This window comes from Varanus komodoensis, unplaced genomic scaffold, assembly GCF_004798865.1.
Source record: "Varanus komodoensis strain SLA01 unplaced genomic scaffold, ASM479886v1 scaffold48, whole genome shotgun sequence".
Classification (NCBI taxonomy): Eukaryota; Metazoa; Chordata; class Lepidosauria; order Squamata; family Varanidae; genus Varanus; species Varanus komodoensis.
Window position 1 is genome coordinate 4,764,099 of NW_025336059.1, and position 23,001 is coordinate 4,787,099.

General features: G+C 48.4%; 1 protein-coding gene across 4 annotated transcripts in view; it reads right to left on the bottom strand.

The window, feature by feature from the left end:
• NADK (NAD kinase) overlaps positions 1-8,839 on the bottom strand; it is a 34,847-nt gene extending 26,008 nt beyond the window's left edge. The window contains exons 1-2 of one of the 4 annotated variants that reach the window (XM_044445330.1): positions 8,667-8,839; positions 1,001-1,195 (exon numbers count right to left, since the gene is read on the bottom strand). In XM_044445330.1, coding sequence (XP_044301265.1) covers positions 1,001-1,182 — 182 coding nt within the window. In that variant the 5' untranslated portion in view covers positions 1,183-1,195; positions 8,667-8,839. Of the gene's footprint in view, positions 1-1,000; positions 1,200-7,960; positions 8,261-8,666 lie in introns of those variants that run through there. The other 3 variants (XM_044445329.1, XM_044445332.1, XM_044445331.1) reach the window with 3 other exon arrangements.
• Between the last annotated feature and the right edge of the window lie 14,162 nt (positions 8,840-23,001).

Sequence of the window (23,001 nt, forward strand, 5' to 3'; positions counted from 1 at the left end):
TTTGTGTCCTTATTCTGTCAAAACGCAGACTGAAGGCTCCTTGGGACGGGAATTCTTCCACTGTTTTGTCACTCTGTGAAGCCCCACATCAATAATATTTTGCAAGAAAGAGAGAGCTGACCCTGAACCAAGAAAAACTGCATTCTCCCAGCTGCCTAAGCAATGACAACGCTGCTACTTTGCATGAAATTAATTTTGCCGTCTCTACTGCCGTGCCTGACTTATTCTGCTGCCGAAGCCAAGGCAAGAGTCAAGAAGGCATATGGTGGTCTCACTCCTTTGTTTATTTAACACATTTGTATGCTGCCCACAGTTGTGCCACAACACCTCTGGGTGGCTCACAGCAACAGCTCTGCCTTCAATGAATTTACCAGATGATATCTACATGCTCTCACATCTTTCTTCATATAATAACTTTGGTTTTGATATTTATAATTTAAATAAACACAAACTATAGTTTAAACAATGCAAGTTGAAATTCTTGGGAACATGGTTGTTTGCACAGAATGGAAAAAAAAATCAAAAGCTTCATCAAAGCAAACAAACAAACCTAGGTCAGTATTGTATGTAAGCAATACAGAAAAGTTGATTAAAGCGTAAGAACCACTCTTCCAGCTTTCAGGAAATATGGTCAAAGTACTTTCTTGTGCCCAGGTATTTTAAGAGATGTGGGCCAACTGTCAGTAGATGTTATCCAAACCAGAAAACTATGATTAAACCTATGATTAAAACAAGCCAGAAAATTAAACCAACTTCAAACCGTAGTTTAACCTCCTGTGTTAAACACAGGTTGACACGATCTAAAACTAAACTTAGTTTCCTTGTCCAGATGAAACAGGAAACTAAAATTAACAGAAGACTTCCCTGTTTGTTCCTTCTCTCAGAGTAAAAGGAAAGAGTGCACAGCGAGAGGACTGAACCCGCAGCCATAAACCAAGACTTGATTATCCAAGCACTGCCTTTGACTTATCTAACTCAAAAGGATGCCTGTATGACATACCTGAATTCTTTGGTACTGCCCAGGGCTGGAGAAGCAGACAAGCTGCGTGTCTTTGACCGTCCCCGCATGGAGTTGGTACAACTCCGTTCTTCGTCGGCTCGACATGTGGAACAGTGGAAGCAGGTGTCTTCTGTGCTCGTGTCGTCTCCAGCAGGGCCAAAGGCTTCTGGCTGCACCTCCATGTCAGGAAAATGGCTTTCTTGGAAAGAAAAGGGAGGTCAACTTTTAAAATGGCTAAAAGCTCAAAATCACAGAACACTCTGCATCTAGCTTAGCATTCCACTTCTGACAGCTTATTTATGTACTTGTTATTGTCTTCACGCTTGTGTCAACGACTCTGCAGCAGGCTGCTTCATCCTTATTAATCATATATTGAATAGCTATTGTTGGCTTGTTAAGTACTTTCGGAAAGATACGGGGATTAAATTGCGGACTAAGTTGTAATGAAGTAGTTTGAAAATGCTGTCCATCCAGAGATGATTGCTGATTAACAAATCCAAACCCGCTAAAATCAGAACAGGAGAACAACCTCAAATGTGTATTTTTAAATGGTGACAAGATGCTAATCTGGAAGAAAGTGTCATTTCTCCTTAAATTTTTGTTTTGCAGTTTTGCAAAGTCTCATGAATAGCAACTAATTGTAAAGGCCTAAGAAATATGCAGACCCATGAAACATAACATAGCATCTATTATACGTAATAACCTGCATGCCCATCGGCCAGCACCACAACACCAAGACCAAGAAATTCGGCAGGCATACTAAAGAAATGTGCGAACCACATGGTTTCTCAGTTTTCATTAACTGGTTTTCATGTAAATGTCCACAAATTGAAGCTTGCAGTTACATATTCAGTGGCTAGGTGGCAAATTTCCCTAACTGGCACATCGTTTAGCAATTGAGACAGCTAAAGTCAGAAGAGAGGAATAGGTGAGACGGCGATTTGGTGTCTGCAGAGAGAGAGAAAGAGAGAAAGAGAGAGAGAGAGAGAGAGAGAGAGAGAGAGAGAGAGAGAGAGAGCGCGCGCGCGCGCGCGCGCGCGCGCGCGCTGGTGTCTCCCTTCTTCCCATAGAAGGCCCAGAATTTCCTCAGGGAAATGGAGTGGACCTTCGCACAGACAGGGCAGGTACAATGTGTTCATAACACCTGCCTGAGGACACTGCTGCAGCAAACGGAGGGCCACTCCAACCAGTGCAAAACCCGCTCCGTTCACCAAAAGCCAATTCAGCAAAATGAAATCACGGCACTTCTTCCAAGCAATGCGCTTCCAGTGACTCTATTTGCCAGCGCCTCATCTTCGTACTCCACCGACAAATCGTTCTCACATCCCTTGACCTGGCTGGCTGAGCAAGGCACGTCAGCTCCAGCGTAACACAGAACCCTGTTACACACTTGCGGCTAACCACCTTCGGGAGCTGGAAGCCATGCTAGACGATCTTGGCCAGTTCCTTCATGCCACGACAGAGCCGAAGCACAGCAGAAAAACCCTCCCAGCAATGTGCAAGAACGAACATTTAGCCAAGAAAGCTGTGAGTGGGGCACCAAAGGAATGAGCATCAGCATGTGGCATGTATTGTGAGCCTCCTGAGATGCCAAGGCATGTGGTGACAGCACACAAAAGTTTTAGATGATGATGATACTGTTAATTTATATTATTCTATGGAAGTTTATTTATGGATGTGAGCCGCCCCGAGGCTTTGGCGAATGGGGCAGCACAGAAGTCTCCTAAATAAATAAAATTCCAGAGGATGTGCCACTACCAAGAAAAATAACAAAGAAAAGCTGAGAGTCGCATAATCAGAATCACTTATGGGGTCCTTCCCTGAAAGTGGTGATCTGCAGAAGAAACACAAGCTTACAGATCGTTGTTACAAAACTGTCATATCCAACGACAGTAGTAAAATGATGTGGTAAACAGGATCCTGCATCAATGAAACACTTCCAATCATATCTGCAAAATTACTATGCAAAGTCCATCAAAGGTGATGTCAGCCTACGGAACACACTGAAACTGCATCAGTACTCATCTGAAGTCACACCAAGCCTCAGTTCCCAAGGTTTAAAGATGCGCACGCCAATCTGAACGATCTCACGGAAGAACGACCCTTCGGCATCCCTCAAACTACCACCGATAAGGAGCACGGTACGTCTGCCACTTGCCTTTGGGGACAATTTACTTACAATAACTGTATGCTGAAGTTAAACGGACATCCTAAAGTTCTGCTTTTTGTGCTTCCACCATTGGTTAACCACCCCAGCTATTGGGCGATAAATACATGAATTAAATAACATCAATGATCCAAATATAGCCGGCACGTTTTCTCTCTGTACGTTCTATGGTCTGGTGAGCATCGTTAAAACTTCTCACAGCCCAAAAAGTTTTTAAGTTTCACAAGAGTGGGCTGGCATCGGAAAGAAAGCCTGGAAAAGATTTCAGCGCAGGCTGGCCGTCATACAATTGCAGGCAGAACTAGATCACATCGGTATTTCCAGCCCGTTTTCAGCGGTAATCTTTCTACACTCGTTGTGTGACAACGAGCCAGAGAAAGACCGCAGGGGTAGTGCCAGAGGAAGCACAGAAAATCCCCCATATTGCAAAAGTGTCACCTTGCCATTTCAGGAGATGGTAAACTGCAGATGATCGTATGATGCGTGAGCTGCTCTGACCCTCAACTGCTACAACATCAGATGTGGCAAGTTGTGTGCCTGCATTGCACAACATAAAGCATCAAGTGTAGAGTCTGAAGCATATCTAACACCCATTTGCTCATGCTGTCATTAATTGGCCAGAACAGCCTGATTACCCCATAAGACATCGGCCTATAAATTACACTGTTAGGAACTCCCTATAAGTCTTATAACACAATAGAACAGTGGTACATTCAGAACGCGGAACAAGGGAGCACTTTATCTCAACCCTCTCTAGACAAATGAAATGTTTTGTTCAGCATTTTATAAAATTAATAATACATGCAAATGCACCTCCTTCTAAGACACCATTCAGTCCAAACACTTCTCCCTTCAAGCACACAAAAGACAATGCAAAAAGACAATGCAACTGACAGCCAGAACACTTCTTGTACTTTTGTAAAGGTTTCGGAATACCACAGACAAATTACTGTAAAGGTACAAATACTATGCAAGGTTAGGCAGAAAAAAGTCTACAAGCTATGCAGGAGTTTGTAGGATGTTTTTCTATCTAAACCCATACAGGATTTTACCCTAAAATAGACTAAGTTTTGTCTGCTCTTACAACGATCCTGTGATTTGGTCATCACTCGCTTAATCTGACACACGAGGGAACTAAAATGAAGACACAGTGGGCACACTCACAAAGAATTATAAGCAGAGTTGCTGGCCCTACTGTGCTTTAGTTTGAATGGGCAGCATGCCTGCTCTACACCACACTGCTTGTAACAGCAGCTAAAGGGGAGCGTGTTTCTTCTAATGGCCTAACTTTTGATCCTGGTTTGTTGCTCCCAAGTACACTAGGAACATAAGCTAGCAATCAGGATCCGAGTTGGATGCCATAAAATGCACTCTTACTTTGCTAGTTGGAATGGAAGCAAACAGCTCATATGCATCTCCAGCCTGTTCATATTCTGGCTTATTAAGCCATAGGTCACGACTAGGAATGATGTGTGGACACAACTAGTGATCTACACAGGGCCACAGTAACAGATTAAGCTTAGTAAAACTAAGCTTAAATTCAGGCCTTACAGACCCCAATTCAGTTGTCCTATCAGACAGATAAAGGATGACGAATCTCTAATCACAGAACAAAAGCCAGCACTTCAGCGATCAATCTGTCTTGCCACAGTTCTCTAGAAGGCCACATCCCTTTTCTTCCAGTCACTGATTATCTCATGGTTCCGTGACTTTTGTGCAGAGGTTTTTTGAGGAATTTATTTATTTATTTATTTATTTATTTATTTAGGGGACTTCTATGCCGCCCCATTCGCCGAAGCCTTGGGGCGGCTCACAACCATAAATAAATAGAACCCAATAAAACAATATAAATTAAGTCACCCTGGCCAAAGAATAAAATAAATAAATAAGATTAACAATTAAAATAACGTCTGAATAAAAAGGTCTTCGCCTGGCGCCAAAAAACAAATAACGACGGTGCCAGGCGGACCTCTCTGGGGAGTGCATTCCATAGATGGGGTGCCACCGCAGAGAAAGCCCTCCTCCGAGTAGCCACCCTCCTAATTTCCCACTGGCCATTTTAAAAGGCTGACACACTTCTCCTAAAACTGAATTACTAGCAGCAGACACTTTAACCCAAAATATATGTTTTGGACCTCACCCAGCATGAAAACGCAGTCCCCGCAAAGCTTCTCTGAAATGTAAGCTGGCCCTTGAGCTGAAATAGGCTTGGCACCCGTGTGCTAGATCTTATTGTTTGCAAAATTAGAACCCTACAATTAGAAAGGCCAATCTTCTGAAGGCAGCACAGGCTCAGAATGTCTCAACCTAGTTGCCGGTTACACAATTATTTTACACAGAAGTGAAAAAAAGAGAAGGAAATATGACTGCCGGAATCTCAAAATATGCTCGATGGGAGGTTTCATTCCGATCCTTCCCCAAAGTGCAGTAAATATCCCAGTTCCATATTTACATCCTACCACCAGTATGCATAAAGAATCCACATCATACCTTAAGTTACAAGCTTGGCAACATCCCAACAAATTGTCAACATTACACAACGGTTTGCACAATGCTAAGCTAGGATTCGGAGCAGGCAATGCAACCCATTGTCTACTGCCTCCATGCAGCCCTCAGAAACTGCCTGTGCCCAAAGGGGGAATGGGTGTGTGAGCGTGTATGCATCCTCGCACAATCTCGTATGCGCATATATGTTTGCTTTCATGACTACAGCCATCTGGTCCACCACTTGCTGGCACTAGCAAACCTCTTGGGGACTGCTCATTTCCCTCGCTTCCTGATGCAGCTGGAGGAGGAATAAACTCGGTCAGCTTGACATCCTCCCTGGCTTGTCACGTGAATCAGGAGTTATGGCTTAAAACAATCCAATTTGCTAAACAAGCTAGCAAAACAACCCAGGGTTTGTGACTGACTTTCCTAAGCCACTCAGTGTGGGTTTGGTCTGAACTACAATTCCTGGTTCACAAGGAGCTTCTGTATCACCTGAAACGCCTGATCCTGCCGCATTTTGGAAGTTAAACAGGGCTGGGCCTGGTTGAAATCTGGACTTGAGTCCTGCATTGAGCAGGCGGCTGGACCTGATGGCTTACTAGGCCCCTTCCAACTGTACGATTCTAAGTAAGGACAAGCAAAGAATCTTGGAAAGCAAAGCTGAATCATAGTTTATTCTTTCTCTCCGCCAAACATGAGTAGTACTGAGAGAGAAGCATGTGAGCTTAAGGCTCACAGACACTTCTGCACGTAACTCTAAACAACAGCTTAATATTACGTGAGATGTGCTTAAAAGATTATTTTGCTAATACTAAAGCACATTTGGACATTTCTGCAGGACACTGGCCATTCGTCACCAATTTTAGCTTCGCCTTTCTGTAAACTTTAAGTTATGAAAAAGCAGATTCTTTTGCTGGATTTCTCATGAGGCCCTGGGAAATGACGATCTACAAAGGATCAACTTTGTGTCTCCCTAAAGTTAGTATCACTAGATTTACAGCATCCCAGAACAACTTTGTTCTCGGATATCCTTAAATAATCTTCCAAACTGCCAGAACCTTGTAAAGGTTTAACTATTTATACATACGAAAGAGCGTGTATGCCTGCTTGTTTCAACATTTTGATCTTTGCTCTGCTAACTGGAATTGTCTCTATGGAATCAGAAATAGAATCTGTTGGGCATATATTTTTATGCTGCATTTTGAATAGGATGCTCAGAAAGAGGCCAATTCTTTCTTTATCAAGAAGATGCTATGAAACTAGTAACTTTTTGGCCAAGTGATGTCTTTATAGTATTGAAAAATTACTTATAGTGGAATCCTGTACATGCTTCCTGCAAAGTAACACCCACTGAGTTCAGAAAGGTTACTCCTAGATAAGTATAGACAAGATTGCACCTTAAGTATTTTGTATCCTTAAGGAATATCAGGAACAACTCCCTTTAGGGAGAATGTATTTGCCTCCTTATTATATTTTATCCTGTTTGTATTAACTTCTATTAGCCCAAGATCATAATGAATTAGGATTTATGCCTTATTTCTGTAAAACTTTCACATTTATAAATGGTAGATTTGATCAAACTGATGCCAATGAAAACTGAGCTTTTCCTTAAGACATGTTCTTCCCAATAGTAAAAATGCCATTTATCAAGCCCTGTTGTTACAGTTAACAGCTGGGAAAGAGAAATTTAAACCAACGTTGTAAGACTGTCTTACCACAGAGGTGGGATGGCGCTTAAGAAACAGAGCCAACTAAAACATTAGTAAGTGCTGTTGCGCGCCTCTTGTCCACTTCTTGATTTATGTAAGAAATCCGCCCCTTTGGGCCAAAAGTTAAAAATAGACAAAACAAGTTTCTGCAACATCCATCCCTAGACTCCACTTATCGCCAAACTCACTTCAAATCCTCTGCAGCACCCCTCTTGGACATACACCCCAAGATCTCTCATCTCCTTCCCTTCACGCACCCTACTCGGTTTCGCTCCCCAGATCTTTCCCCACACCCTTTTCATAGCTTCTTCTGGCCTTTCCAGTCCACCTATAATCTACCTTCACACATACTAGGTCTGTTTGGCCCCTAACAGTCCAAGGTTACTCTCCAACTCAGTTTTCCCATCCAGCTCCCCGAAGCAGTATTTTCATGTCTTTACCGCCCCATAGCCAAAGTTCCCTGGGCAGCCTGCAAATGCATTAAAATGCCCCCTTCGCACTTTTCCCCAGTGCACCAAACACTGCGATTCTCTCTCTCTTGAGAGTCTTTCCCCTCCTTCCCACTCCCCACAGCGGAGGCCTTCCTGCACTTACACAGTCTAGTTTTTGAGCTCCCTTCTCCTTGCAGGCACAGGGCCACAGCCTAGTTCTGGTACCTGGGAAGCAAGAGCACGGCCTTGAACATGTACAGAGTGGCTTGCACATTCTTGGGATAGATGGTATAAGAGCCAAGCAAAGCAGAGCCAGTCCGATCCCTCATTCACCCCCAAAATTGTGACCCACCCCATACCCTACCATTTACCCACATGAGCCTCTCCCCAGCACCCCATATAGTCACTTCCCTATCAGAATCACCCCCCAAGCATTACCTTTTCTCTGCCCACTCCTGCCCTACGCCTCCTTCCTTCGCTTGCTTCTTTCCATGACGCCAGTTCCTCATCCCCCCCCCCCCGGCTCCCTCCCCCCCCCCCCCTTTTGCCCCCTATGCCCTCTTCCTCAGACCCCACGCCCCCTCTTCCTCACCACATACCTCTGATCTTCCTCCCCATCTCACAGGCCCTCCTGCCCCATGTCCCTTTCCCTCCCACCCTGCCATGCACCCCTCCTGCCCCACACGCCCCTCTTCTCCCACCCCTACCCCTTCCTGCCCCATGGCCCCTTCCCCTCGGCCCCCCACGCCCCCTTTCCTTCACACCTCAACCCCCCTTGCCTCACATCTCCCTCCCCTCCCAGCCCTGTCCCCCCACACTGCCCCCCGCCCCCCAGCCCCACAGCCACGCCCCCGGGTGACGTCACTCACCGCGCGCTCCTCCTCCGGGAGCCCCCACCCCTCGCTCGCTCGCTCTGCCCAGGTGCGCGGGCCTCCCTCCCGCCAAGCCTCAGAAGCCTGCCACTCGCCGGCAACTCCTCCAGCCCAGAGCGCGCGGCCAAGAGGAGCGGCGGCGACGGCCCCCGCCACGCACCGCCTCCATTCTCCTCCCTCTCTCCGCCTCTCTGAGGGGAGACCCGGGGAGGGCAGTGCGGCCTGCGGCGCATGCGCGCCGGGGCGGCCCGCGAGGCCGAGCCGGCCGGGGCGCCTGGGAGGAGCTTGAGGAGCGGCGCGCGCGGGCGGGCGGGGCGCGCATGCGTGGTGCGTGTGTCTCCGCTTGGAGTCGAGAGGCGGCCCATAGACTCACACAAAAAGGGTAGACAAACACGTAGGGGTGCTCTCCCAGTCCTTGCGCTACCCATGAGCAAACTTACAGTTTCCAAGCTTTTCTTCCCCACCCGCCCCCGCTTTAAAGTTCACTGTTGCTGTTCTTTAATTACAAGTTTGTGTTTTGCATCAATTTGTACTGCGAATTTCAGTACAGCGAAAAGTTAAAAAGCATAAAAATGTAATGTCCTCGTTATTAGCCTTCCATGAGCTACCAAGGAGAAATGAGTATACATATTTGAAAATAAAGTAAAATAAAAGATAATGGGGAACTCCATTAAAATCCAATCGCTTTTTAATGTATGTTGTTATGAGTGGGCTCATATTAACCTTTTAGATGTACTTATTTACTAAAAGCCCATGGCGTGTAAGTCTTGCGCATACATTCGAGCGTTGTAGCCTTTGGAGAATTTCGTGGACGGGCTTTTGGACTGGAAATCGAAAGCAGCGTCAGTCCGCACCTCCGATCTACAAAATTGATCTTGCAATGTCTACACTGCAGGGCTGTTATGGCCCAAAGGCTTTTCTACTTCCATCCCCGAGCAGAAGGAGCAACAAAAAGAAGAATTCGTGCTTTTTCCAACTCGAAAGTTGAGTTCTAAACGAGAGGGGTGATTTTTTTAAAGTGAACTGCCCATGCAAATATAATTATAGTTACGGTAATATCCTGCCCCGGGCTAGATTTAAACCAAACACTTTCCCCCTCGCTCCTAATTAATCCAGCAATTTCGTATCCAAACAACAAGGGGTGAGGCCAGCCCGACTACTGCGCATGCGCAAGAAAGGCTGGCCCGAAAGCGAGCGCTCCTTCAATGCGCATGCTCAGTGAGTGCCGTGGGAAAGTTACGAGTTGTTGCGTACTTGTCCGAAGTCAAGAGCGCTCTGCACGGGCTCAGAGGCATGCTCGTATTTCTCACGTCCCGCAAACGTTTTGCAGCACAAGGCCAGGGCTGCATAGTGCTTGGGCTGGAATCGAGGAGATCAAGCTTCTAGTCCCTGCCATGTCCCGAAGTTCCATGGATAACTTAGAGCCAGTCACAGACAGCCTAACCTACCCCACAGGGTGCTTCTGAGGGTAAATTGGAGAAGTGGCAGATGTAACCCACCTTGAGTTCTGCAGGAGAAAAACACAACATAATAAAATAAAGCGCTTTTTTTAAAAACCAGGGCTGAGCTGAGGAAAGGGTTGAGACAAGAGAGCCCCTGAGCATATGGAGAAGGATTCTCCCACCCTTACCCATACCAACGAATATTATTATTGCAGGCCATATAACCTGAGATGTTTCAGGGGCGGGAAGGATGCTCTGGGTGACAAGGTACAGTTTCCCTGCTTCTATATAACTGAAGAACTTCCTGGTGGCTTTGTATTACACTGCCAAATTCCCCCGCAGAATTCAAATGAGGAAGTTAGCCAACAAGGAAGCTCAGTGTCCGAATACAAAATAGATCCCCTCATGGACTAATTTAGGCAAAAGTTGAGCAACATCAGAAGTTTCAATAGAAGGTTTCCAGACGGGGATTTTTCATGGCAGAAATTCTACCGAATGCAGAGCCAATAAAGAGAAAGAAAACAGAGGGAACGGCAACAGGATGTTGCAGTACGGAGAACAAATATCTGGGGTAGCGGCCGGCCGGCTGGCCATTCCACGATGTTATTCCATTTCCCTGCCTCGATTTTTCCACTCTCCCTATCAGTCATTCAGCATTTTCTCATGGAACCCGCTGCTCCTTTGACGGCCGTGAGACCAAAAACCAATCCATAAAATCGGAGTGTCCCGCTGCCCTGTGTGTGAATGAACATGGTTGTGATCACACAATCACCCTGCCCCGTTCCCAACACCCCCCCTTGAGTTGTGACTGTGTTTTCCCACTGCTTCTTCCGTCTTATGCCTTATCACAGACACCCTTTACGGAAGGAAAGCCAGAAAATAATAAATAATAAATAAATAAAATGGCTACAGCCTCCGTTGAAAGAAAGGGCCAGAAGCCCTCCAAGCAGAAGCACTCTTGCTGATATTTTTCCAGCAAGAGGCCTCTTCAAAGTTGCCGTTGTGATGTGCCACCAAGTCATCCCTAAGAACACAAGCCCCCAAAATGTCCTGTATCATGACAGTTCTTGTAAATGCAAGGCTGTGGCTTCCTTGACTGAGTCCATCCATCTCAGATTTGGTCTTCCACCTTCCTCTGCTATGAGATAACATATTTATGCCACCAATTGCCATCTGCTGCCTCCGGTTTTTCAGGACACACAGACTGCTTCCCGCTCCAGACACGACACATTTCTAGTGGATGCCTTTATCGGGCATCCACGGACGGCCAGCTGTCTCCCTAGCCTGGAGAACTCCTGGATTTGATGAACAATTATCCTGATTAGAGGCGATTAGTCCCATTAGCCAAACAGACAGCCATGGCCTATTTTTCGCCAGCTCAGGGGTTCTGCAGTCTCCCAAGGAAGTGACCTTCGCAATGAACTCTTTATGGGGCAGAATTAGTGCTCGGCCAGCCATGACCCGGGGATGAGCATTAACTGCTGCTCATCCAAATTATCCTCACCGTGCTGGGCCTCAGAGACCGCCTCTTAGGGGTGTCGTGAGAATTCAGGCAGGGATGCTGATGTGCAGGTTGGAACGGCTGTGAGTGGATGCAAGCTGCAGGGAAGGTTGGTTTCTGCCAGAGATCCTGGGAGCTAAGCTGCTAGTCCCTGGGGAAACACACCCACGACTTACCCTTGCCCCAGGGTAAGTTCTTGGAACCTCGAGGCAAGGAAAGTCAAAGGAGCAACCGGGTTCAGACGACATGATAACCAGCACTCCTGGGAAGGTGCTTGCTGAAATGTGGGTGGGTTATTGTGTTGTCTGAACCCAGCTGAACCCATGGTTTGTGCAGAACTTGGGGTAGTTCACTGTGGCTTGTTATCTCAGCTGGATTCGGACAATAACCCACAAACCAGCCCACACCCAGCCATGCCATGTCGTGTGAACCTGGCCACAGACGGCATGTTTGGCCAAGGCAAGGCTCAAGTGCTTAGAAAAATCAGATCGGTTTGCAGCGGGCCCTCCGTTCCAGGCCAGAAATATTTTATAAGAAGGCTGGTAAGAAGGGACTTAATTCGGAGGGCACTTTCTTAAAGGGAATTTAAGAAGGGATTTGGTGTCCAGGCAAAGGTGACATAAAGCCTTAGCCCGTGGGGAACAGAGAGGTCAGGCCAGCGACTGTGTGCAGCTGCTTAGAAAGCCACTTTTCATAAGCTTCGCCCTCCTTTGTCAGAGAGGCACCTCTTCCCGGCTCGGGATGTCCTGAGCCAAGGTCTGCCCCAGTTCTCCTCGCAGAAGGCTCTGCAGAAACGGCTGGCAAAGCCGTGCCGGGCATGGTCCGTTTCACCCTGAAGCCAAAGGGCTGCCAGGGCTCGGGTCTTTTCGGAGGCGATCCGGGATTCTGTGGCATTAATTTTGAAGGGTGCAGTAATTTTGAAAGCGGAGTGAACAGCTTTCACTGCTTGATTGAGAGGGAGGGAAAGGGACGGGGTGTGTTGCAATTCTGTGCAGACTTACTCAGAAGTAAACCTCTTGGGAATATACAGATGTATCTATTCCTGGGCACCTGTCTACTCACTCAATGGCTTGGTGTATTTCTTGTTTGTGGTTTTGACTTTTTCCAGAACAGTGCTTTTTTTTGTAAGAGAAAAGGTGCCGGAACTCATGAAATTATTAACCTTTCGCATGTAGTCAATCACTGTACACACACCCACTCACGTCAGTTGTGTAACGAAACATAATGGTTGCCGCCTGCAGTAAGCACTGAGCGTGCGACCACACAACCAATCACAAGCCGAGCAGCGCCATCGCAACCAGTGCGAAGCACGCACACACCAGGCTCGACACGCAAGCAGCCCGCATGCACCGTTTTAATGATTTTGCAGCCAATCCGCTACGCTCGACAGGGCGATTCAAATCCACGCGGGCCAAACATCAAATTTTCAAAAGTTACTTTTAAAACTTGGAAAATCCGTCGAAAAAAGGTGCTGGAACTCCATTCTGGTGTGTTCTATGACAAAAAAAGCACCGAATGCAATAATACATTCTCTTTAAAAGGGGCAGGGGGAATTTTATCCCGTCCTGTCCTTATTCCTATTCTTTACAAGAGTAGCCAGTTTAATACCACAGTTAAAACTCTCTTGTCAGATCAACTTCCACAAAGTCGGGGCACCGAAAGCGAAAGCTGACACTTCACAGGCGTCAATAGTGTTGCCACGGGCCAGGGCGACTTCTTTTAAATTGTTATTTATTTTATATTGTTAATTTTATATTGTTATTTTTGTATTTTATTGTATTATATTTTCTGCTGTGAGCCACCCCGAGGCTTCGGCAAGGGGCGGCATAGAAATGTTTTAATAAATAAATAAATAAATAAATAAGTGCCAAATTGCGCATCTTTACAGGCAGCCCAAGGGGCGCGCCAATGCACAGGCGGAATCGTCCAGGGCCAAGATTAGCCGGAGCATTTTTGCCGGACACAAGTATTCCTGGCTTCGTCCGTCAGTCCTTACGAGACAGACCCGCCTCTGATCCTAATCAGGGTTTTGCTAATTGGCACTTGCGTACATCCTGCTGTCCCTCCAAAGAGCTCGAGGCGGCCGCATTTCTTGTTCCGACTCACGGAACCCCGTGAGACGGCTCAGCCGAGAGTGACTTAGCTGGCCCAGGGTCACCTGGTGGGCAGGTGTTTTGTGGAGAGAGACTCCTGATAGGAATTTAGGGCTTATGAATCCAGAGGCAGGTGATGCCTGCAAGGTAGGAACCAGTACACCTTCAGGCCATGCTTCGTCAGCTTCCGTGGAATAGCCACGTAGGCTGGGGATCATGGTAACCGCAGTCCAGCTGGCTGATTCTCATCACCAAATAACAGAGTGGCCTCATGCTTTGGACCCCCTTCCCTGGGAGTCAGAAAAACATTCTGCACTCAGGGTTGGCCTTTCAGAATTGCCCTGGCTACTTTTCGAGGACACGGAGAGGGGATAAAGGGGTGCTTACGAAGAGGTGGGAAGGGAGGATAGTGGAGCTGTGCTGAGTGTTACGTGCCATCAACTTGTCTGAGGCTTATGGCAACCTGAAGAATGAAAATATCTTATTCACAACAGCCCTGCCCGGCTCTTGTAAATTCAGGGCTTCCTCGATGGAGTCCGTCCCCCTCGTGTTTGCTTTCCTTTGCGTCTTCTGCCCTGATTTTCCTCAGTGTGATGGCCTTCTTCAGGAGTTTGTGTGCTCACGATGGATTGTGAGGTTACCAGGTACAACCTTTCCCTCTCCATCCAGAGAAACACAGCAGATGGCCAGCATACGGGGCTGTGAACGTAACCCTGAGATGGAAAATGAAACCAGGGACATTCCCCAATGAGGAAGTGCTACACACGGCTGATGTGATCCTCCATTTCGCAGTGCCCGGATGGACTGTGCCCAGAGCCGTTGGCCGTGGGCCTGGGCAGAGGGGAGGCCATGCCGGGGTTGGTCCTGGCAGCCAAAGACCTGCCACGAAATGTGTGTGTCGTTCAACACACGGGCACACGGTTTCACGTGCAGCGGCTCTCCATGCAGAGAAAGAAAGGTGTAGAGAGGAAACTTGCAAGCTGCAGGCCCGGTTGGGTTTCTTCACTGGCCCCTGCTGAGGATAACCAGTCCCATGTGCCCCTGTTTACTCTCCTGATGCAGCTGAAGCACGTGCCTAGCCTTGTTCTGACCCATCAGGGCTTATCGTAAGTTCTACGTTTAGACACGGCCAACTTAGCGTGGTAGATTGTGTGAGGTCAGGACCCAGGAGATCTCTGGGCCAAGGACAGACTCTCAGCCCAACCTACCTCACAGGGCCGTTGTGACTGGGAGGAGGAGGAGGGTGAGAATTCTGTAAGCCACCTTGAATTCCTTGGAAGGAAAAAGGCAGGATAGAAATATCATAAACAAACCAAGTTAGTTCCCCCTGATTTCTGTGGGCCTGGTCGGAACACAACTAACCCTTTACTTCTGTAACAACCAGTAACAAAAGTTTTCTGCGTGGTTTACAGGCCAAATAAAGAGCATTCAAATACTGAGTGCCATGGGGTGTATATTGACAAATACAAGCACCCCTAAACTCCATCGCAGGCAAGCCATCAAGGCAAAATAAATCAAACCAGCTCAAAACACCACTGCATTCTCGCTGTCAAAACGTCTCGGGAAACCACAACACCAAAACGCGAAACTTCAGCTAGCCAGTTAACACGCACTTTGAAAAGATTTGGACGACATTCAGAATATCCAGCAAAAACTCAGGAGGAAAACACACAGCCTGCTGCAAAGGGTGTGTGTGTGTGTGGGGGGGGGGGGTCATCCTTGAAATGCTAAATGGCACCAGCTTCCTCAGCCAGCCATCAAAAACAGACCTGAAGCTGTTTTTAGCATCAATGCTTTCATTGTCTCCTCATCTTGGCACCACTTGTTTGCTGTTTAATAACTCTCTTTTCATCTCTACTTATCCTTGCACCTTTCAGCCCCAGATGGTCCAGATCACAGGTGTTTTTGAAATCCTACAAACAGCTCTTCCCAGGCTTAGAGGCCCACCAAAAACAAGCCTCCCCTCCCAACTAAACAGCAAAAATAAACATGCAAAATAAAGGTTCTTACCTTTATTGCCTCTTGGTTTCTGATACAAGCAAGACCTGTTCCAAATCCTTTTCACTGAGCAGTGTCAACAGGAAAGAGATTAGTTGCCTTGACTAAGCCCTGCCCATGTGTTTGGATAGAATACCCTGGATAATTTTAGCAGCTGGAGTGACTAGTCCTCATGATTCTCTGCACAAAATGTGACCTGCCCTGTGGTCGAACAACAAAAGAAAGGCACGGGGCACAGTGGCCAGACAGAGTTTTCACAGGGTAGGGCCCTTCCTGCATCTTTTAGGATTGATGTTGGGAATCTGAAGGATTACATGCACCCCTGCAGCAAGAAACGTCACCGCCACAGGCTGGCACACTCTGCATTTCATCTTGAAGGCTGGTTTTGGAGGGAATAAATGAGGAATGTGTCTGTGAGGGACCCTGACTCCCGAGGAGACTGCTATAAGTAAACACGAATGCATGGACAGGGGTGCAAACTTTGATTGTTTAAAACATCCTCAGACAGAAAGATGCAAGAAGGACTTGGCAGGAGCTGGAGCACATGTGAGCTAAGAGCTCAGGGGAATCATCTTGAGCAGAGACTGGAAATCATCAAGTCTCTGCTCCGTTATTTCAGCAAGTGAATGGAGGGGCAGAAGACCCCCCCCCCCCGAAGATTTGGAGCTCTAAATGAAAGGTTTGGGGCTCCAGCCCGAGTGAGATGTCCCCTCACGTTGTCCCTGCCAGTTATCTTGGAAGAAAGACAGCCTGGCTCACAGGGTGGTTCTGAGGATAAACTGGAGAAGCATCACATAATAAAATAAAGCACATTTTTCAAAACCAGGGCTGGGCTGTGGGAAGGGCTGAGATGAGAGAGCCCCTGAGCATATGAAGGATTTTCTCCCCCTTGGGAGAAACCGTGCCAGGGTTGCTTGCTCTGGCTCTTGCTGTCTTTTCCTGTTTGATGCTATCCCGGTTTGCCTCTTTCTGCAGGTGGAAGGGACCTCAAAGGTCATCTAGACCAACCCCCTGCCGATGCTTCTGCGTTTCCCTGCAGATGTCCATCCAGCTACTAAAAGAGGCATGTGAGACACCTGAATTTCCCCCCAATTTAGCCAGAATCCTTTTAATGTGTAAAAAAGAAAGAACCCTCTTCAAACAGCATGGCAGACCAGTGGTTAGCGCTGATTTTAAAACCACATGACTAGGGAATCCCCTAAGTTTTTTCCCTGTAGTGTGCTTACTGCAAACATCAACCCAGTTCCAGTTTCATAGGCTTGGCTTTCCCTCCTTTAAATTTAAGACAACACTCCCGTGGATGCGTCTTACACAAGACTCATCGAACATACTGGGATCAAGTCATGTCCGTACCTGCCTGGGTTTTGCACCGTCGGATTAAATCCTTGAGGGATGAAGGCAGGGGGGGAAAATAAAATTAGAAAATATTTAAGTCTGTTTGTGTGCCAGTCTATCGCTCTTGCACAAATCTAAGAAATGCTATTCAAGGGCGCCCTCTTGTGGTTAATACTCCAATTTCTCCGCTGCTTTATTTTACCCTTTTCTTAAACAATAGAGGAAAAAAGAATGCAGTTTCCCAGTCAGAACACACCTAGGCTGGGATACAGTATAAGACGGAGATTTTTGTCCCTCCTAGGATTCAGGAAAATCAAGAAGTCAGTGCTTTGCATTTTTAAGGCCCTACCAATCCATTTAAAAGCAAATACAGTTTTTAACCATTCCAACATCTATTATAATTTTGATGCTTCTCTTTAACAACCCGGTGCTTTGAACACAAAAACGATGCAAGGCAATGATTTGGAATAAATCCTCTTTTAAAATGTAATTCCATCAGGGCTTCCTAGATACTGTTTCTGTGCCAATTCACCAGTCAGTGTGAAAAAACCGAGTTTTCTTGCAAAGTCTCAGTATAGGTCCCACAATCTTATTCCAAGGCCGAAGAATAATCTCTCTTGATCTGCACGGATAATGTGGAGGCCTGGGACAAACTCTTTCCTGGCTGGCTGTTAGGATAAGTCCTGTCACTGAAGGATTTAGCAGGAGAAAAGAAAATACTCCATAATTTACTGCTGCAAGAGGCACTAACGGCCACTAGTTTCCTAGCAGTGCTGAGCAGAGTAGTTGTCATTTTCTGCTCTGCAAGGACTAAGATGCACTGTCCAGTTTTGCTAAAACAGGTCTGCTTCCTGTCTACGGTCTCTTCCATCTTGCATTTATTTATACCTTGGCCGGGCGTTCGTGGAAGCCTGCAGCGCTTTCTCCCTAAGAAGCATGCAATTGAAACCATTTACTCAGAGCAAGCACTCAGAGCACTGCATGTTGGGGGACATGCTGGCAAAGCGTTGGGGGCCCGCTTCCAGAGGTGGGCGGGGCCAGGCAAAAGGGCGGAGCTGAAGGCCCGAGGGGTGGGGCCAAAATATCTGCATATTTGGTCGCTTTGCGTTTTGCAAGCCATCCAGAGACATTCATTCATTCATTCATTCATAAAATCTGTATGCCGTCCAAATACTAACGTCTCTGGACGGCTAACAGCATAAATAAATTGACGGCCCACTCTGGCTGCAATTAATAAAATACAATAATAAAATTGTTATTATTATGTTATTATTTTAGTATTGGGACAGCATATAAAACTTTAAAAAAATAAAAATATTGTAGTTTAACGAGCTTCTTGCTAGCTGCTAAGCCTCTGGGACAGAAAAGACCTTGGACTTATCAGAACCTTGGTGTTTGAGAAGCCAGCATTGGATGCCAAAAGACATGTTTAGAGTCACACTCTGCTCATGTGCTCTGTAGTCCTTGCAGCTCATGCTGCAAACCACGTGGCTCCTCGAAGGTGCCCCAGGCTGCAAAGGGGTTGTTTCAAGGGCCCCAAGGCTGCTATACTCACCTAACCAGCAGGGGGCAGATGTTCATCTCGCCACCAAACCACACCAGGACGGGGAAACAGCAAGGGCGCAGCTTGACTCTTGGCAGGGTCGGCTCTTTGCAGCTTCTCCTGCAAGAGTTATGCAGCCCGCTCTCCGGGGCTTTGCATGTGGGATTCGGCCCCTGTGCAGCCGGTCGGCCCTGCCTTAAAGGCAAGGAGCAAACAGACGAGCTAAGCGCACTAGTGAGCCGCAGGGTATCCTGTGCTAAAGAAAGCAGGCCGGGAGGCCAAGTTCACGGTGGGAGAACAGCTGTGCTGGTCGGATCTACTATAATTCTGGGTCCCATCAGGATCTCAAGATGCCCATCCATCTAAAGATGCTGTTCTCCGTTTGGTACCTAACGAACACTGAAGTATGAGGGAGCATCTCTTAGTGTTTGTTTCACCGATCGTTACAGAGTGCGTTCGTTTTGTGGGCAGATGTTTTTATACAGGGATGGGTTTTTTTAAAAGTGTAACTAGAAAAGCTTTCTTGGAAGTCCGTGAGGGCAGAGAGGAGAAATGTGTCGGATGCGCAATCCCATCCTCCCCAGCCAGCAGGGTCCTTGGCCCCCGGGATGGGAACCGTGGCACTTGGCAGCCCGACAGAAAAGAGATAGAATCAAAATTGGGTGCAATGGACACAGCAGTGAGAGGAGAACAGGCCCCCAAAGGAACGGTTATTCAGCTGTGCTTCGGCGATGCCTCTCCCGTTCTTTGGTACGCTCCCATGGGAGTGAGTCAGGGGAGCTAACTTGTGATTAGGCATGGCTAGAATGAAAGCATTGCTTTCTTCTTTCCTTTCCTCCTTTTCATGCAGCCCCTCCAATACGTCGCGGGATGTCATTTAGAGCTTCGGGTCTGTGCTTGCAGAAGCCCTCTGTGGCTTTCTGCAAGAACTTGAAAGCAGACGCCGCTAAAGTTTAAAAACACATATTGTGAGAAGCGAGGTGAGTTTGGAGCTCCTGGCACGAGGACGGGGTCCCCCTGCCCTGACATGAGGGGCTGGACCCCCAGAGACCCCCATACCAACTGAGCATGCTCAGTGACTGAACACTGCGGAGTGTCTGGAGGGGGCTGAGGAAAAACCAAAAGACAGAGAGACGGAATGGAGTACCCAGGAGGCGGGCCTGGCTGGCTGGGGCAGCGGTGGCGCAGCCCACGCTGAGGCGTCCCACGGATGCCTGGCAGACCGTACCCAGGGCTGCACGGTGAAGTCCCACACAGGTAAACCTTGCTGCGAGGATGACCTCCTCCCTGTTCGCCCCACGCAGCCGTATTCCTGAGACGACCAGGCTGCAACCTTCTCCTCCTGCCTGGGGGTCCGGTGCTGCCTGGGCACGCGAGCATAAAAGCACCCCTAAATAATGCATTGAGAACGGCTGCGTTTGCTCCGGCAGCCCTGAAGCCTCCGCTCACAGCGAGCCAGGGCTGCGAGCGGCAAGTTGCTCCCAGGAGAATGTAGAGCTGCTATTAGATGCGCCCCTCAGCCTTTCCCGCATCCGCCTGAATGGAGAAGGCACTCTGGGTTCATTCTCTTCTCCGGCTTAACTTCGGCACCTGCCTCTCTGCCTTGCAGTCCAGCCTGTATTTTCGTTTTTGCTTTGTCAAGGAGCCTATATCCCTTCGCCCACACTGCCTGCCCAGCCTGGGCCTCCACCCTACTTTTAACAAGCCAGAAGCAGCTTCGGAGCACAAGTTCCGCTTTGTCGCCACGCCGCGGGTGCCCAGGATTGCTGCTCTCTCTGTGAGGCCTTTTGCAGATTTATCCATTTCATTTAAGACTTTGCTCGGCCGCTCCTTCAGGGCAGGAGTCCCTCCATGACTCCTGGCTCGTTGAGCGGACCGCCTCATTCCAGCAAAGCAAACAGTTGGATCGGATGTATTGCTGTCTTGCAGCCAGGCACAGAATGGGCGAGTGAAGCAATATAATAAATCGGGAGTCCCGTCCCTTCCTCTGGCACGAAGCTTGCTGTGGACCTGTGCGATACAGGCCACCTGGCCCCGGTCTTCCCAGCTACGGCGAATCATGCAGCCGTTCTGTTTCCATTACGGCCATTTCCGTCTTTGCAATGTGAGCACCTGCCCTTGCAGCGTTTTCGGGGACCTGCGTCCAGCTGGCAAGCTCAGGCCCCATGTACAACATGCAGGCAACGTCTGTCTCCCCAAAGGGATGAGCCTTCCGTCTTAAATCCCCACAATGCATTTGTTTCGACATGTGCCTCGGTTGGTTTCGCTCTCCTCCAGACACACACGTCATCAGAAAGAAATCCGTCTTTCTGGGAACCAGAAACTGCAGCAAATTTGGAGAGCGTCTGAGTAAGAAAACCCGCAATGCCAAATCGAAGCAGGACGAGTCCCACCTCCCCACAGGCTTAGATTTCCCCCCGAAGAACGACAGGCAGGACCTCCCCGTCCCAGTCCTCAACAACCCAGGCACACACACACCCCGATCTGCAAAATATTCCCCAGGCAGGCTGTTTCGTGAAGAATGTGTTGTCCTATTAACAGCAAGAGGGTGAAGGAAAAGACAGCGGATTCTGTAAAATGCAACCCGAGTACCGAGGAGTCACCATTTCCTTTCTCAGCCTGTTTAATTTCATTTGACCCTTTCCGAAGAGTCAAAGAAAAATACCTTTGCAAGTATCTACGAAAGGGCCGATGAAGGTTGCACTGTGAAGAGCTCAGTTTTGGTGCTCCTGCCGGCCAGACTCGTTTCCAGAGTATTCCCTTCCATCCAGTCCTTCGTTACCGCAATAGCCCATCACCACACTGAGCTGGCTTGGGGGCCTTCCCCCCACCCCCCCAAGACGGTTTCCTAAACTATTGTTTCGCTTGTGGATTTACCGAGAAGCCCAACGTTTTGGGGAAGGCATGGAAGACTTGTGTGTCATTGGAGGGGCTTAGCCAGCATCAGGTGCTTCCAGGTGAAGGCCACCAAGGATCCAGAACGCCAGGTGGTAGAGCGAGCGGCCGATGGATGATGCAAGCGGTTTTCGTGGCGCAGCCCCTCACCCTCAAAGCCCCAGCACTGCTTTGGGTTTTAGTCGGTTTTCATCACCCCCCTGCCTCCCCTTGCGGTAGCTGCTATTTTGGAAGCAGCGGTGCAAACCTCACAGGAAGGCGTGTGTACTGCAAATTGCTAGCCGGCCTGCAAATTGAAGCCTCCTGGGTCAGGTCAGCCCAGCCCAGCTGTGTGGCATGGCGCCTGCAAAGCAGCGGGGGCTGAAAGCTAGGCGGCGGGGGGAGCAGATACACCATCCGGGGTTTCTCCAGACAGCCACGCTCCCTTCCCCTTTCCTGACCACGGGCCGTGGGGTGGCTTCGTGGCCTTCGAGCACTTCCCCATTCTAAGAAATGGAAAGGCCTCTTCTGAGTCACTAGCGGGAAGTTCAAGCGGACACCTGCTGGTGTTTATCTGGGCCCTTTCTGCCTTTGACCTCATCCAGCCCCGAGAGGCCCCAGGAGCTTCCCCAAAGAGGCCGAAAGCACTTTGGCGATCCTGCCAGGAGGGCTGGCTGCGTTGTTTGGGATTCTCGAGTTGTACATACATTAAGGGAAGTGGGCTCAGCAGGAGAGACAAGAATGCTGTTCTAGCCTTCAGGGGCATTGCCCGAACGAGCACCGTCTTTGCCAACGAGCCACTCTTTGCATGCTCAGAGAAACATTCTGCAGTCATTGTGTTTACTGGGTATCCTTTGGAGAGTTCCTTTTGGAAAGATGTGGTCTGCTGCCTTGAATGTGTGAAGGGAGGAAAGCTTGGCCAGGACACTGCCAGAGCGAGTAATCGGTTGCAAAACACCCATTTCCCAGAAGGCAAACTGGTGACTTGAGGTCACGTTCAAAGCAGACGTGAGACTTGAGCTCCAGAACACAAACCAGTCGTCTGAACCCAACTGAAGATGGTGCTGAACATTTTTCAGCGTGTGGTCTCCCACTTATTTCGATTTTAGAAACCGAAAAAATAAACAGAAAACAAGGAGAGGTGAGAGGAAGGTGGGCTTTGAGGTGTGTCTGGGGGTAGACCGGGTGCCACACTGCCAGCCCCCGTATTTCTTCATTTCCCTACCGCCTCCCCCCCGCCCCGGCCGAAGCTCCCTAGGAAGTTGACCACAGTCCAAATTATCCTTGGGGGGCACTCAGACAGACTCTGCTTGGTCCGTAGCCCTCCAGGATCGTGCACATGCAGAATCTTCCCCCTCGGTCGCTCCAGATCCTTGAAACTTCAGATTTTCAGACCAATTTCAAATTTCAGACCAATCCAGAGTGTGTGGTCAGAAGGGGAGTGACTCTTGGTGGCAACCTCGGGGTGGGCAAGGAAGGCAGGGATGCCTTAAGCCCCGAAGTGGGAAGAGGAGGGCAAGCTGGCTGGCGGGAATGGCACGGCCCG